Genomic DNA, 16,418 nt, shown 5'->3' with positions numbered 1-16,418 from the left:
ATGATCTGCTCGTCCTGGTGGCAGAGCTCAAAGAGGAGGCAGAAAGGTTCAGGAGCATCAGGGAGTGCGAGAGGGAAATAGACTGGTGGAGCCATGCCCTGCCACCCCCGAAACAAGCACAGAGGATGGACGTTCCGCAAGAAGCAGAAGATCCCCTGCCCTCTCGCCACCAGGCTGAAGGAGAGCACCTGAGAGACAGCGGGGAATGGAAACGGGTCCCTGCTCGGGGCGGCAGGCGAATCCCCTCCCGGCCTCCCTCTCCACACCAGGTGCCCTGACGCAATAGGTATGAGGCAATGGAACCGGAGGGGCAGGCAAATGACGAGGCGGACGAAGGCCCACGCACGGGCTTGCCCAGACCTAGGCAGTCAGCCCCACGCATCACGACTGCCTCCACGAAGAAAAAGGCAAGATTCCAGTCTTCTAGGCTTTCCGGCATATACAAAAATCGAGAACAAAATGCACAACCGTAAAACCAGTCCAAGTTGAAGTGCTGGAGATTATTCGGCAAGTTTCCCATGCACTCTGAACCGATAAAGGCAGGTATATTCCGGATGTCCCCAGTTAGAAAACACTCTCAGTTCCACTATTTGGAATGCGTTTTCACTTTTCTCCTGCAGAAGGAAAAAACAAACACACAAACCAGAGTTCGGTTTTGAGTATAAACAGGTGCAACTGAAGGCGCTTTCCTTCATTCCTGCAACTACCAACTTTGATTAATAACTGAGTGATGCCTTGGGAACCTTCTGCCACTTGGAACAGAACCTTCTTTGCCTTACAACCGGTTTGTTGTTTGTTTTTTTTTTGTGAAGGGAGTCAGAAGCAGCATGAAGCAGACTCCTCATACGTTCGGTATCTTCACACCACTTGTGTCCACCTGGCACAAAACTTTCCTCCCCTCTAACCTATCCGAACCTTAGGTTTTGAGGCAGATCAGTAGCTACTTTCCACCTCAGTTTCTACGGTGCCCAACAGAGAATGAAGCCTTTTTCCTTCACTGCTCATTGTGCACTACCCTAGAAAATACGCGTGTGCTTCTTCTGACACTTGAAATCTTCTCATCCAGACTTACCATCACTGGAAAGGTCTGCAGTGGTTCTCCGTCTTGGTCGTAGACATACTGTCCTAGAAGCTTGCCGCCTTCTTGATATTCATTATCTAGACCCTAGAACAACAGGAGAAAGACGTTTGCTTCCATCACATTTCAAGTCAAACCAAAGCCAGAAGCATGCCTACCTAACTGCCTGTCAACGCAAGTCTCTGAAACCGAGGTCAGAATACTTCCCGTGGAACGTCATGCTTCTTCAGCCACAGCTCTGCATTTGACTTTCCTGAACTGCAAAGAGCTGTGCTGTGTTTGTATGTTGCTGTTTTCATGGTCAAACCCCATCATTTCCATGGCACAACCAAGATCGCAGTGTACAATGTAAACTGCTCAGGACAAACAAGAATGAGAAAACAGCAACATCACAAACAAGACGGAAGCCAAGATTCAGATGCTTGCAGATGGCGGCTTCAGCATTTAATGGAGCTAGACAAATGTTCTCAGGGATCACAGCTACACTCTGATGTAGCCTGTGGTCTTCTGTTCTGCAGTCCTGCCTAAGCAGCTGTGGTGCTAGTTAAAATCAATTTAAAACACACTGAAGGCACATCACAGACAAGGTGCAAAGCCAACACTGGGGAGGGAGAGGGTAAGCAGTAGGAGTGGTGGAAGGATGGAACATTTCGAGTGTCCGAAAGAACGATATCAAATCAAAAACAATCACCTCCCTCCAAAAACGTTTACTACTGTATAAAGCAGGAAAAAAAGAAACAGCTCCCTCAAAATTAGCTGCAACACTTCTTATTCCTAATCTCAAAGCTGATTACAAAAACAGCAATTTTAAAAGCAAGCAGTTTCTCTCCTTAGCTGTCCTCCCTTCAGTCCTTATTTTCCAAGATCTGCGCCACAAATATTCTTTATGCATACAAATATCCTCTGAAGTTCACAGACAGACTTACATATACTGCAAAGCTCCTCAGAGCACTGGAGATCTCTCCTGTTGCTGAAAGTGCTTTTGGGATGCGTTCCAACGTAAAGGCAGTCGGATAGATCTTCCTTGAAAGTCGAACTACGAGACACCCCTGTGGTCCTTTGAAAGCCCAGCAGTTTCCTGGATACGTGTCTGGCTAGACAGGAGGAAAAGGGAGAGAACAGGATGGAACACAACAGCAACAACAAAACCTGCAGCCACAAGCATTTTGCCAGAAAGAGTTGTGGTGAATTCTGAATTATTAGGGACAGTCTTAGAGAGTAAGTGGCAGAATATAATCTATTTGGTAGCATTCTTCAGGGAGACAGCACATCCTCCCGAACAGCCAGCAGCGTTTTGAAGATCCGCCTGGAGACTACTTCACAACAGGAACCTTCCCAGTGCTCACACTCTGCAGAAGTCCAGTGTACCACCCAAGCCTCCTAGCAGGGTCTTTGTTTTGCTGGAAGACGACTTGAGCAGTGCCCAGGAACTACCAGAAGAATGGCACTCTTGGGAACATAGTTCAAAGGACCCGTGCCCCACAGTGTGTTGCAGACAGAAACATCCAGCATCCAAGAAACAATCCAAACCCCTCAGCACAAAATAACATTGCTGAATTTCTTTACTCGGCCTTTAATTACCTGAATCACCACCCTTGGAGGCTGAGAGAGGTACCACAGAAGAATTCCAAAGAGACTGATCACTGCTGGTTTGGTGTCATAGGTTTCAGAACAGCGAGTACTCAGAATGCTGCCACCTTAAAAAAGAGGTATCAGGTTAGCCGAAATAATTACTCATTTCTTCCTGAAGACTTTTCAGCCAGAGATTTGTACAAAGCTTCGTGAACATACCAGTTCTTTTCCTTAAAACCAACTAGTAAAGATACTGTTCAAGTCTAGTCATTGGCTGGGGATACAATGCTTCTATCAAGTACAGTGTTCTTTTCAGAATGTTCAAGGCTTTTCACCTCAGAGGGCTAAAACATACACATTTTCCCTAGCGAGTTCAGTGGTGCATACACCCCACGCAAGCAGATCTTTCCACATTTTTAGTAGATACTATAAATAACACAAATCGTGAAAGTGGAGTTTCCTCCACTATTTACCTCCAGATTCCAACGCGAAATCCACCATACCAGTCTTGTCTTGAGAGAAAAGTTTCAGGGCATTGTTTACAATAGTCTGGACTTGCTACAGATATACACATAGAAGAGGAGAAAGGGAAGAATTTAATAATATCAACTGATAAAGTAATTGATCTATACACATCTGTATACATGTAGAATAAGCATCTTTTTGAGATGCTGCACTCCATCGCAAGTCTTTGAAAGCCTCTCTCAAGACAGAGGCCATTTTTAGTGCATGGTTTTTTGGCTTAAAATACAAATTCATACTGCATATTGACTGGTGCCTTCTTCAAAAGTTGTATCTTTCCCCCACCTTCCCAAGACCCTGAGCTGCATTGCTTTGGTATAGCTGTTTTTTGGGAATTCTGCAATTTTCAAGATAGCATACTTTGGAAAAAAAAACCAACATTCGCAACAGGCAACAAGCAATGCTGTAAGTGTACGCTTCATCAAGCATTTTCTGTAGTTCTCCCCATTTCAATTCATGTTCTAAACATCTCTTCAAGTCACTGACATTTATATTGACTGCGATGCTCCAAAAAATGCCTAGAAAAAAAACGCCTGACGGTTTTAGTTGAACTTGCGAGAACTTCAACTCACTCACCGCTTCTGTGATTCCACGAACCCCTGCATTAGTCACAGCCTTTGTTACTACTGCAGATGTTAGCTTTTGGCTTGTCACAGACATATGGAGAGCGATCTTCTGGAGGATCTGCAACTCTAGATCCCGCAGAAAAGGCTGCAAATCACTTTTGCTCACAAAATTGGACGCAAGCCTGAATGAAATGGCTAGTAATCTGCACTACTAAAACAGGATACGTCGATCACCACCCAAAAGCACCAACAACTGACTATGTTACCTTTTGCTCCAGTCTCGCATCTTGAGGATGTTGACCCATCATATTTCTTATTAGCGTCAATGTTTTGCTTTTGTCACTTTTCTGGGCAACCTGATCTTGAAGGTTCTGGAGTAGAAGCATCACTTTGCTATATTTTTCATCAAGGTGATGGTATCTCTCAGACAGAAAGGCCATTTGCTTTTCCAGCTCACTTTCACGACCAGAAGCAAAGATGTCGATGGAATCCTAAGGTATACAGATTTTTTTTTTTAATATATGTAAAGATCAAGACATTTACTCACATTAGCCTTGTGTGTCAAGTAGTTCTTGCCAAATATTGAAGGCATGGCAGTTAAAAAGTCTTCCAAGATACCAGAGTTCTTCCCTAGACTGTTCTCCCTTACCTCTGGAGGTTGCACAGAGTGCAAAGAATCAGCCTGCGGTTCACGAACACGGAGAGAGTCCTCTGTTCTCTGTATTCTATCAATTTTGATCCAGTTCAACAAAGGTAATAGTGAGAAGCAGCCATCAAACCCCCAGAACCATATACCTAGATCACAAACAAAAGGCAAAAAGAGTGTTCAAGAGAATTCCCCCTGAAGACTGCTTAGATCTACAGGTCGTCTTCCTACTTTGCAACACAAGCTACCTTAAGTTTGCAAGCTAGACGTCACACAGCGCACACTACTCCAGTCTAAACAAAAATCCGTATGAGCCAGCTGTCAAACTGTGAAGTCAAGCACTCAAGCACATTGGGGAACATCCATCAGTACCGCTCACACCGTTGTATGGCAGGCAGCTTGCGCTTATGTCTCATGGTATATCCTCAGTCTCATACTACTGCGTCCCTGGGACCTAGATCTCATTTACCAATTAAGACAGGCCATGCTCACTGAAGGCAGATGTAAAAAACTGCTTTTTATCTCCATGGAAAATATCTTGCCCTGTACCCTACGTACTACATACCACATTGTTTCCACGGAAGCCCAAGTTTCTTCCAACTTTTGTTAGATATTAGCAATCTCGCAGTTCACAAACATGACGCTTGTTTTTGCACTGTCTTAGCAAGAAGTAGCAGCACTTTCTACACAGGGTAGGGAAGTTCTTCCTTTCTTATTCTCCCTAGTACAGAGGATTTTCAATCCTGACTGTAAGTTTCTGCGAAGCTTCATCTTCTCCCCAGAGTAGTTTCTAAAGTTTTTAGGACATGCGAAGACATGAACCTGCTTTTCAGAAACAGCCCACCACTTTCAGCAAGTGTTCGAAACTGAGTTTGTTTATTTCAAAGAAGACAGCTGGCCTGGAATACTGTCAACTAACCAGTCTAAACAGCAGTATTTTAAGCAACTCAAGGATGGTCCAGAGCAAGGGAAAGACTTTGGATGAGTTGCTCAAAGAACCTAACCCCACTTTTACGGAGATTAACAACAATCAAAGCAATCGGTACACAACCTGCTCTTTGTGACCTCACTGCTATTCTTATCAAGGGAGGTGAAGAAAAAAGGACTTCAGTGCATTTACTCACCCACTCTCACTTTCTAAAGGGCTCTATGAAATTAAATCGAGGGTATTCCTTTCACGGCAAGGGGAAGGCTACTGACTTGTCAGTACCTTGAAAGCTTGAATTACTGCCCTAGTCACAAACAAACTTGCTCTTTTTTGCTTCTGCGTCTTCTTCATAAACCGAGAGTTCAACTAAAAACGCTCTCTTGGAACGGCTGCAGTAAGCATACACCGGTCTGTAGTATAACTAAGCGATTCACGTACCTAGTCGAAACAGGAGCGGGAGAAGAAACGGGAACAGCTTGTAGGTCTTTGGAAGGCATCTAGAGAAAGAAAGAGGAAAGTTCACATGAAACAACACATTTCTCCTCTTGTATTGTTTTATAACTGGGTAAATCATTTGCTCACTGAACACTTTTCTCAAAGGATACGCACCTCTTTAGAAGAAACACCTTGAGAAAAGACATCAGAGTAGCAAGTTGATACCATCCAGTTCTGAGTAACCTGTACATGCCAGAAGCTGCCCTCCCTAGAAGACAAAAAGTGGTAGCGCGAAATGTCATTACTGCGGCACGTGTTCAAAGGAACCAAGCAGAGGGACATGCAACTGTGGCCAAGAATGCTTTGCGGAGCAGAGAAATGCGTGAGCACAGGCAATGCATGCAGCTTATTAACATCTAGATAGCACAAGCACGACAGCATTGTAACACCAGAAACTCAACAAAACCAAGAGCCACGCAAAAATATGAAATGCTCATTTGTTAGAACAACGCTATCTTGCCAGAAGTCAATGTTTGAATCGAAGTTACCACACAATGAAGACAGTTCAAGATGTTTCAAGAAATGCACAGATTAGCAGCATCAGTTTTTGCTAAGAGGAATACCAACATGGGCAGTGACTACCAAACCAAAACATGCCCCGTTATTCTTGGCACCCCATATTCTGTGCTATTCACACACTTGTTCCCGCATGAAACGGTCCGCTTAGTCTCCCATTGTGCCTGCGAACAGAAATATACCCTCTCATTACGCATATTTTGGTCAATAAAGAAAAGCAGCACATGCATTTCAAGACACCAAAGCTACAGCATAAGCATAGTTGAATTAGTGTACGCCATGTCCTGCAGAGTCCTAGTTTGTCAAAAGGAACGGGCAATGCGCGCGCACACACACACACACAAAGACTGAGACAGTCACCTGGAGAAAGAACGGCCAGCCAAAGTAGAGACACCACCTTCTGAGACACAAGCCATCCTGTTGCTCCCACTGTTTGCAACACGTCAAGCATAAAGTAACCTAGATTACAACAAATTCACTTCTTGTGGTAACATACATATATGCACTTAATGTTCTTTCCCAGCACATGCAGTAAAACAGATGCGATCCCCTGCACATCACACGTTCCGCAATATTTTAAACCATACCTTCCAGTAATCTACAGACTTGGTTCTTCACTGTTTAGAAGCAAAGCAAGCCACTAATAAATATGAAGCCAAGTAAAAGCAAGCCAATTTAGAAACACAATTTTCATCTACAGAGATCAACAGAATGATCAACAGCATCTGTGTAGCGTATCACTTTTCCAAAAATCAAAGTTTACCTTTTGCAGCTTGTTTATCTAACAATGTCATGCTAAGTGTAGAAGAAGAGTAAAAAAGTAGTACCACAAAAACAAGTTTTAAGCACATCATTACTTTAAAAGCATCTGATTTGTTCTGAGTTCTACATCAAGTTCATTGTCTGGGTTCACGTGCAGAAGAAGGAACAATTACAAGTTTTAAATCCTAGTGAAAGAATTAATGATGCCTGAGAAATACTCACAAATAATAGAAAATATTCCCTACTAAAAGTTACAAGCAGTAAACGTTCAATAAACTGAGTGTTCCCAAGGATCTTCAGCAGGTCAATTTTGAGGCTCTTTAGAAAGAACAAAACCAACAACAACAACAAACCCCAACAGACTAGAACAAAGTGCTGTGACTTGAAGCCCACTGAAGCCAACAATTACTATTTCCAAGACTAGGACTGCTCGTTCTACAGAACATACTACGTAGTACAAATTGAGAAAATAATCCTACATTTTTAGATTAGCAGATATGTCTGGCTTCATCTGAGGGACTATAGATCTACCAACCCAATATTTTGCAAAGCATTTAGGTGACTGAAGTGTCTCAAATCATTTTCCTTTGCTAAATAAGGGGCACTCCACAGATTCTTGATGCCTCTGTCATTCAAGCTAGCAAACGCTCATCTCACAGGGAAGATGCTATCCCTCTAGAAGACTCCTGTAAAAACTGACTATCACTAGAACAAAAATAAAATGTTAAAACCCCTTTATTCAAATCATCTGCACACCAATACCTCATACCTTGCTTTCTTTTCAAGGCAGCTTTTCAACCTGTCAAGTTTACCAACTGCCCCAAAGTGGAATCAATTAACAATATGACTTCTTCTTTCTAACATACAAGGTGTATGCTGTCCCTACACCTTGTTTTTCCTAATAGCTAAGCAGCGTGCTAAGCTTGTACGAAAGCCAGTATCAGAGCAAGAATCAAACAGAAGAGCTGTTCATTAATTTTCTAGACACTTTACACTTTTCATCTACTTTGATAGATGAAGATAAGAAAACAAACACAAAACAATATGTAGGATTAACATTGTGAGATTGCGATTCAAAACAAAAACAAAAGAAAAAAAAAGGTCCAAGTCAACCTGCATAAGAAAAGGTGTGCCAAATGGTCCTTGCTACCCTTTTAGCCCGTAAAGATTGCATGTGGTCTGTGGCGTACAGTTCAAGAGGTTTCTTCCCCTTACAGTCATCACCGGTTGGTGGTGGTAACAGTCGATTAATGGGACAAAGCCAGGATCAAATCAAGATTCTTACAAGAAAACTTGAACAAGTCTATGTCATCACACCAGTTATCAAACCAAAAACCACTAAGCAAACTACAGCAGAGTCAATCTTGCTTGGGGAAATCTTACAGTACACCAGGCAATCGGCATTCTTGCCCCTACGTTCAAGTTGCCAAACAATCGTTGACTTTGCAGCTTCCCTAGAGTCAGGGGCCATCTGATATTACTGTTACAGCAACAACCTGGTGTACAGCCCAAGGCTGAAAGACAACATCAGTCATTCTACTTACATATTGATTCCTCATTTACACCAAGATGGCCATCTTCTCTGTAAAACTCCTTCACATTCATGCTTCCACAGTAGTCTGAGTGAGCTGCAACGCATTCAAACAGCATACATGGAATGTAACTCAAGTTCAAAGCCTTTCACATATGCGCATTTGAGCTATCATAGATACAGATTTCAGCTAAACTGGCTTGGTTCACTACTAAAGCCAGGTTAGTCACAGAAAAACTGAAAAACAACCAAAGCAGCAGCCTACTCTGTGCAAACTTCTTTTTTTTCCTTCTGTAAATAACAGGGGGCCTTTTCATTCAAAAACCTTTCTTGCTTCTTTTCAGATAGCAAAGTTAGTACAAAAGTCCCCAAGTAACAACTCCTCAAATCTTCAGCTCCTATTCCCATCATCCTGTCAAACAGGCCAAGCAACATCTTTGTACAGGTTTTACCGGAGATCTTAGAAGACTGAGAAGAGAGCGTTAGCAAGTTACAAGGCACTGAGGCAGAGAGAACAGGAGAGCGCAAAGTTTTATTCACACACAGAAATCAGTTACCTTCTGCCTATGGCAATTTCACTTCACTCACAGAGCAGGCGTTACAGAAGAGAAAGCACTAAAGAAGAATGGAACATTTTCGGGGAAAACAAGATGTGCTTTAGAGTAGTGCGGAGTGATGATGGCAGTTTTAGTTTTGCAAGACAGATCTCATCAAGCTTTAATGGCACAGTGGGCTGAAGGGTACGAAGACAGTCCAAACCTACAGACATTGAAGAGTTAGGATTTGACACTCTCACAGCAAACAGTTTAAAAAAAAAAAAAATCAACTTCAGTTTCTCAATTTAAACATTGCCTTCTACCACTTCCTAGTCAAAATCAACATCTGAATCTTAACTGTAACACATATCTCACATATGTGAATCCTGATACTTCCAAAACAGGGGGAAAGTAGGAAAAGGGTAGCACAACTGAAAAGAGAGAAAGACAGGAGCCAGCCAAAAGACTATAGAAAAAAAACACCGTAGTGCCAAAGATGAAGTCCATAAGAAAAAAACCCAACAGACACACTCCAGCTTTTTGTGGAGACCAAGGAAGACAACTGAAAAGGTACCTTTTAATTCACAACCCAGCTTCAGCAAAACCATTTGAAACAGTTGCACTAACAGTGGTCAAACACACTGCAGCATCTTTTGCATCAATCGCAGAATCTTACTCATGTAGAAACAGGTTCCTCCTGTTGGAAAAAACAGTGTGAATACAAATTGTTCACCTACCTAAAGATGTATTTCTGTCCTCTGGTGACCGCTAACTTGTCGAAGAGTGAGCAACAAGCATGGAAAGCCTTTGTTTAGCCAGGAGTGTGAAACTTAAGCAAGCGTGGTTTGAAAAGGCTGGATGCACTGGGTATTAGAGCAGAGCTTTTGGAAGAACTACACATCCTAGGGAAAACACCTTCAAGACGGAATCTATGACTTCAGCAAGAATACCTTTTCTTCATCAGAATTAAGAACTCTACACAGCAATGAATTCCTTGCTTACACAACTCAGGATTTCCCAAGGGTGATGTGAGCTGTTGATACTGATTTTGTGGGTTACAGCTCCAAAGCGACAAACTGCATCCTTCTTGTGGATTGGAAAGGGTGAGGACTTCTCACCTCCTCCTCTGCCTCTGCATTGCAGGAAGTTCCTGCAGCGGTCTGTCTCAAGTGCTAGAGACACACACTTCTGCAGAGCCACGGGAACAAAGCGGCAGTCCTCCATACTGCTGCTCTCCTAGAATCAGCCACATTCCCAAAACCTGCCATGACTGTGTGCCTCTTCCCCCGCCCTCCCGAAGTTGAACCCAAACTACTCAGTTCAAGTTCAAATGCATGTGCAAAGATGAGTTCCTTGTAGAATTCTCCTGCGTGAATACAAACTCAGGAGCACAGAAAGTAGGTTTCATACAGTGTCCCTTGTAATTCATGACGCTAAGCCAACAGAATTCCTACCTGTGATACCGATTTACCAAAAAGATATACTTGCCCCAAAGCACTTGAAGTCACACCTCACAGTCCGAACTAACGGATTTCTTGCTACTGAGAACATACTTCATTCAAGAATACCACACTGACAGAATTCCAAAATCGGCTCCTAATTCAAGGCCACTCACGAAACAACTTCCTGAGAACTGAGGACTACCAACCATCAAGAAATTACAGATGGTATACAAGAGGCAGGCAGATGCAGTCAGGACACTGAGGACAAGCATCCCTATAATGGAGATTGCCTTGAAAAGGCAGAACCTTGTTTACAGCAGATTCATTTGGTTTTGAGCTTTAGGAATATGGTCACCAGGGAGTCTATCTGGAATCAGTTTTCCCCTTTGGAGTTCCATTTTTCAAGGACTTGAGGTTTAGCTTCTAAAAACACTCTAATAAGCTGCACGGTTAAATGAGGAGAAAAAACCCAAAGCAAAGTAGGACAGCATCTCTCCAATTTCTTGCATAACAGAAGCACTGCAAAGTAACTGTTCTGCTCAATTTTGAAAGTTCACGTAAGAATAAAAAAAAGCATCAAAAATCTGGACCATACAGAAGCAGTTTCATCTGAAAACCCTTACCAAAACCTTAGAAATAGACACGTATTCGAAAACCGTGTAAGTCCTACAGTAGCACTGAAAAAGAAAAGCTGATGATTAGATATCAGAAGCCAACAAGTACGCAAAGTTTCAAATGAAACAGAGGAAGGTATTCCTTGTAAGCTGATATCTAGAATTTGGATATTGATAAATTTAGCAGGGCAGGAAGAGTACTTAAACAACACTACATGAAAAAAGCATCAACTGAACTGTACACCATTCTGCCAACCACATGAAAAAAAAAAAAAAAAAGAGAAAGTAACTTACTGGATGCATGTTTCTGGCTCCTATCCCTGGAGTAAATTCTGGAAGATGGCACATGAGAAGGCGAGTATGCTGTCAGAACCTCCTTCCGTTCAGAAAGCATCCTGCAATCCCTGCAAGTGTAGCCATTGACCACTGTGCTGTTTTCTGCTGTTTCTATATCACCATTTCCCTGCATTAGTGTAGTATCACTACCTAGCCAACCAAGAGTAAAACATATAGAGCACTGCTATCAGTATCGCCGTCGCTAGTTACCATTGAATAGAATGCACTCGGAAAGAAAATGAAACCATAGTTACCTTTAGGGTCGCCTTCATCATCAAGACCTTCAAGAGAAGAAAAAAAAAAATTTGGTCCCAAAAGTAAGGAAGTCCCACAATCAACTACGATATCTGACAAGAACTCCAAGTGAAAGTCCCACTGATTTTAATACTGCAAAGAAAAGCCACTTTATGATTGGTATTTAACATATTTTGCAGTCACTACATGAACAGAAACAGATCCATACATTCAGACGTCAATGTAGTAGGGTAACAGACAGTGAAAAGCATTCTGCCACGGGAGCAGCAAACTAAATATGAATGACAACTGCACCTTTTCTTACCTCCCATCTGACTTGAAAGCAGCTAATTACAAGCTTATGCCGTTTCTGTTGCTTGGTAACTACTTCGGTACTACCGTATTTTAAGATTCTGTTTGAAGAGCCAGGTATTTGAAAGTTTCGAACAGCAGATAACCGTAAGCTACGCCGCGACATTCTTGGCGAATCAAATACTGGATCTATTTTATTTTCAGTCTCAAAATCCAAAGCAGACGAAGAATAACTCGAACTGCAGCAAAACATGAAGAGCAAAGTTACCTGAGGTGAAGAGAAAATTCCCCTCGTAACAAACACGCCCTTCAAGCTAGTCTGAGTTTCCATTCAAAGCAGTTTATCCGGGGTTATGGAGCAACTCCTACAAGACACGCCACATAATACAAACAGCTTAGAAGTACGTCGATAGTCAAGGTTCTCTTCAGCAATTCACATTGCAAGTTGAGCAACTGAAAGCAAATGCTAGTTAGAAAGAAACAACCACCACGGAAACCCATGTTTGAAGTCAAACCAGAGCAAGCATTCGTTGTACAGCTTTAGACACACAGTTCTTTGGGGACCAAGTGGAGAGAGGAAGCCATTCAGGACAGTTTCTTTGCCACGCTGAGCCACAAATTCAAAATCAGGATGCACTCTGAGTTTCAAGGTAAAGACTCATTTAGAGCCAAAGCTGATATTTTAAACATTTTGGTTGCCAGTACCTTGCTTGCAGAACCAAAGATCCATATGCCACACTACTCCAAGTTTCCATCTCCCAGCAAGTAAGAACTTCCCCACTTGAAGACACTTCAAGACCTCCCTACTTTAGCTACACTACTTTAACTACCAGGAGTTAAAAAAAAAAAAGAGTGTTTTTAAAAGATTTCTTCATCTCTCAATTATTACAAACCTTTAACTCTGAACAAATCAAAAAATGGTTTTGTCTTTCATCCCTTTCTCTCTGGTTTATCCTACAGAGGCAAGTTTACAGGCAGACAAGCTTCCCATCATTACCCCAGGAACTCTACTCCGCACTTCGACATTTGATTCTCTCAGAACCCCCAGGAAAACTTACAATCAAGGCAAATCAGCAACACAAGGCAATCACTAACAGATTAAACAGAGGAATCGGCAGGAAAGAAACGTACTAAAACAGAAGTTTAGCCTCAAGCAGAAGCCTCATACTTACACTCGAAGGAAACACTGCTGCGTAGCTGAGCCGAGCTCCTTGCTACAGGGCACTGCGCAGCAGAAGACCAGCTTCTAAAACCACCCAGAATCTAAACGCTCCGGTGCTTTTCTCCAGTGTTCTAGGCTAGCTTTCTTAAGGCGTCTGTCCCTTCTTGGGCCACAGGGATGTACAGAGATGTGACACATTATTTCCAACGTTCCTGGGGCTTTTGTTTCTAAAAAAATAATAAAAAAAAAGAGCTGAGCACAATATTGTCAATGAAAGCAGCTCCTTCTCCCCAAAATCCTAAACAAAAACACAAGCGTTAAAGACCCCAGAACATTACAAAGTAATAATGTCATTTGTATTGTAGAATCATGGAATCATTTAGGTTGGAAAAGACCTTAAAGATCATCAAGTCCAACCATAAACATAACGCCGCCAAGTCCACCACTAAACCATGTCCCTAAGCACCACATCTACAAGTCTTTTAAATACCTCCAGGGATGGCGACTCAGCCGCTTCCCTGGGCAGCCTGTGCCAATGCTTGACAACCCTTTCAGTGAAGATATCTATCCCAGTATCTCCTCTAAACCTCCCCTGGCACAATCTGACAGGAAAAATTGTTCTAAGCATGCCCACAAAGTTATCAGGAACCCACTATTCTCTAATCGAGTTGTCCCCCAGTCCATTGCTATGACGAAGGTAACCCTTAGCCATCTGGGAGGGCATACAAAAAGCATTTCAGGTTGCACAGCGACTGTTGTTACCAGTCTCCAACTCAAAGCACATCTGAGCAACGTCAAAGCGAGCGCAAAAGTCACCTCACCTAAAAGGTCCTCTGCTACTTTTGCATCCGATTTCTCCAAAGACTCCAAACCCAGCACGGACACATCAGCAGCACTGTTTTTGCTACAAAACAGACAGATGCTGCTAGTGATGAACATATCGGTACAGAAAAGAAAACATCAACCAGAATTTTGTAGACTTAGTCTTTTCATCAACATCTACAGCTAAGGCACAGTATCAAGTCTCAGCATTCCCTTACACAAAAGTTATAGTCATTTGATGGCATCAGAAGAGAAGCTTCCAGGAAAGCAAAACAGATGTGGTTACGCTGGGTGCGTGGGAAGGCTCTGGAAGGCCGGGCAGGGAAGGGCAGGGCGGCGGGCCGGGCCCCACCTGAGGAAGAGCGTCCGGTACATCTGGTGCGCCTCGTAGCAGTCGCCCTTCTCGACGCTGGCGCGCAGCTTGCCCTCCACGCGCTGCACGCCGCCGCGGTTCCTGCCGCCGCCTTTGACGGCTTCCTGCTCCGCCGCCATCATCGCGGCCGCCATCGACGCAGCTGAGGGAAGGGGGCTCAGAGAGCGGAATGAACCCAAGCCCCAACATCTCAGGCACGAACTGGGGAGAGGGTATTGCAGACCGCTGAGACCCAGCCGGGGGGAGAGAGGAAGGGGGAGAAGGCATTTGGCAACAAAGCCCCTGCGCCTGCCCCTCGGGCAAGGGGCACTCCTTGGGTTTTACTGGCCTAGCGATTGCAGCAGGTGATCAAAAATACAGGAAAGAAACTTTGATTTCTTCTTTCAAGCATTACGCGCGCTTTCAAAAATTAAAACTCTTTTCTTTAAACATCTCACAGAATCACAGAATCACAGAATGGTAGGGGTTGGAAGGGACCTCTGTGGGTCATCTAGCCCAACCCTCCTGCCGGAGCAGGGTCACCTACAGTAGGTTGTAGAGGACCTTGTCCAGGCGGGTCTTGAATATCTCCAGAGAAGGAGACTCCACAACCTCCCTGGGCAGCCTGTTCCAGTGCTCCGTCACCCTCAGAGGGAAGAAAATCTTCCTCATATTCAGACGGAACTTCCTGTGCTTCAGTTTGTGCTCATTGCCCCTTGTCCTGTCACTGGGCACCACTGAAAAGAGCTTGGCCCCATCCTCCTGACACCCACCCTTCAGATATTTGTAAGCATTTATTAGGTCCCCTCGCAGCCTTCTCTTCTTCAGGCTGAACAAGCCCAGCTCCCTCAGCCTCTCCTCATAGCAGAGATGTTCCAGTCCCCTCACCATCCTTGTAGCCCTCCGCTGGACTCTATCCAGTAGCTCCTCATCTTTCTTGAACTGGGGAGCCCAGAACTGGACATAGTACTCCAGATGAGGCATCACTAGGGCAGTGTAGAGGGGAAGGAGAACCTCCCTCGACCTGCTGGCCACACTCCTTTTGATGCATCCCAGAATGCCATTGGCCTTCTTGGCAGCCAGGGCACACTGCTGGCTCATGGTTAACCTGTCGTCCACCAGGACACCCAGGTCCCTCTCCGCACAGCTGCTCTCCAGCAGGTCCGCCACAAGCCTGTACTGATGCCTGGGGTTGTTCCTCCCCATGTGCAGGACCCTGCATTTGCCTTTGTTGAACCTCATCAGGTTCCTCTCTGCCCAACTTTCCAGCCTGTCCAGGTCACGCTGAATGGCAGCACAGCCTGCTGGTGTATCTACCACTCCTCCCAGTTTGGTGTCATCAGCAAACTTGCTGAGGGTACACTCTAACTCTTCATCCAGGTCATTGATGAAGAAGTTGAACAAGGCTGGGCCCAGTACTGACCCCTGGGGGACACCACTAGTTACCGGCCTCCAACTAGACTCAGCGCCGCTGATGACAACCCTCTGAGTTCTGCCATTCAGCCAGTTCTCAATCCACCTCACCGACCACTCATCCAGCCCATACTTCCTGAGCTTCCCTAGGACGATATTATGGGAGACTGTGTCGAAAGCCTTGCTGAAGTCTAGGTAGATAACATCTATGGCTCTCCCTTCATCTACCCGGCCAGTCATGTCATCGTAGAAAGCTATCAGATTGGTCAAGCATGATTTCCCCTTGGTGAATCCACGCTGACTACTCCTGATAACCTTCTTTTCTTCCACTTGCTTGTTGATGACCTCCAGGATAAGCTGCTCCATCACCTTTCCCGGGATGGAGGTGAGGCTCACCGGCCTGTAGTTCCCTGGGTCCTCCTTCTTGCCCTTGTTGAAGACTGGAGTGACACTGGCCTTTCTCCAGTCCTCCGGCACCTCTCCTGTCCTCCAGGACCTCTCAAAGAAGATGGAGAGTGGCTCAGCAATGACATCCGCCAGCTCCCTCAGCACTCGTGGGTGCATTCCATCGGGGCCCAT

The 16,418-nt window shown here is 44.2% G+C and overlaps 1 protein-coding gene across 1 annotated transcript; it reads right to left on the bottom strand.

Annotated features, from left to right (window-relative positions):
- Nucleotides 1-500: 500 nt before the first annotated feature.
- Nucleotides 501-5,663, bottom strand: LOC142363201 (SUN domain-containing protein 1-like). The gene is made up of 7 exons (XM_075436075.1): nt 5,595-5,663; nt 3,749-3,946; nt 3,124-3,208; nt 2,660-2,775; nt 2,005-2,172; nt 1,073-1,165; nt 501-614 (listed from the first exon to the last, which is right to left on the bottom strand). The coding sequence occupies exons 1-7, from the start codon at nt 5,661-5,663 to the stop codon at nt 501-503; spliced, it is 843 nt and encodes a 280-aa protein (XP_075292190.1).
- Nucleotides 5,664-16,418: the final 10,755 nt, after the last annotated feature.

The sequence above is a fragment of the Opisthocomus hoazin genome, chromosome 15 (assembly GCF_030867145.1).
Source record: "Opisthocomus hoazin isolate bOpiHoa1 chromosome 15, bOpiHoa1.hap1, whole genome shotgun sequence".
Taxonomy (NCBI): Eukaryota; Metazoa; Chordata; class Aves; order Opisthocomiformes; family Opisthocomidae; genus Opisthocomus; species Opisthocomus hoazin.
The sequence above is the reverse complement of the archived record's forward strand: the minus strand, read 5'-3'. Positions and strand labels throughout refer to the sequence as shown.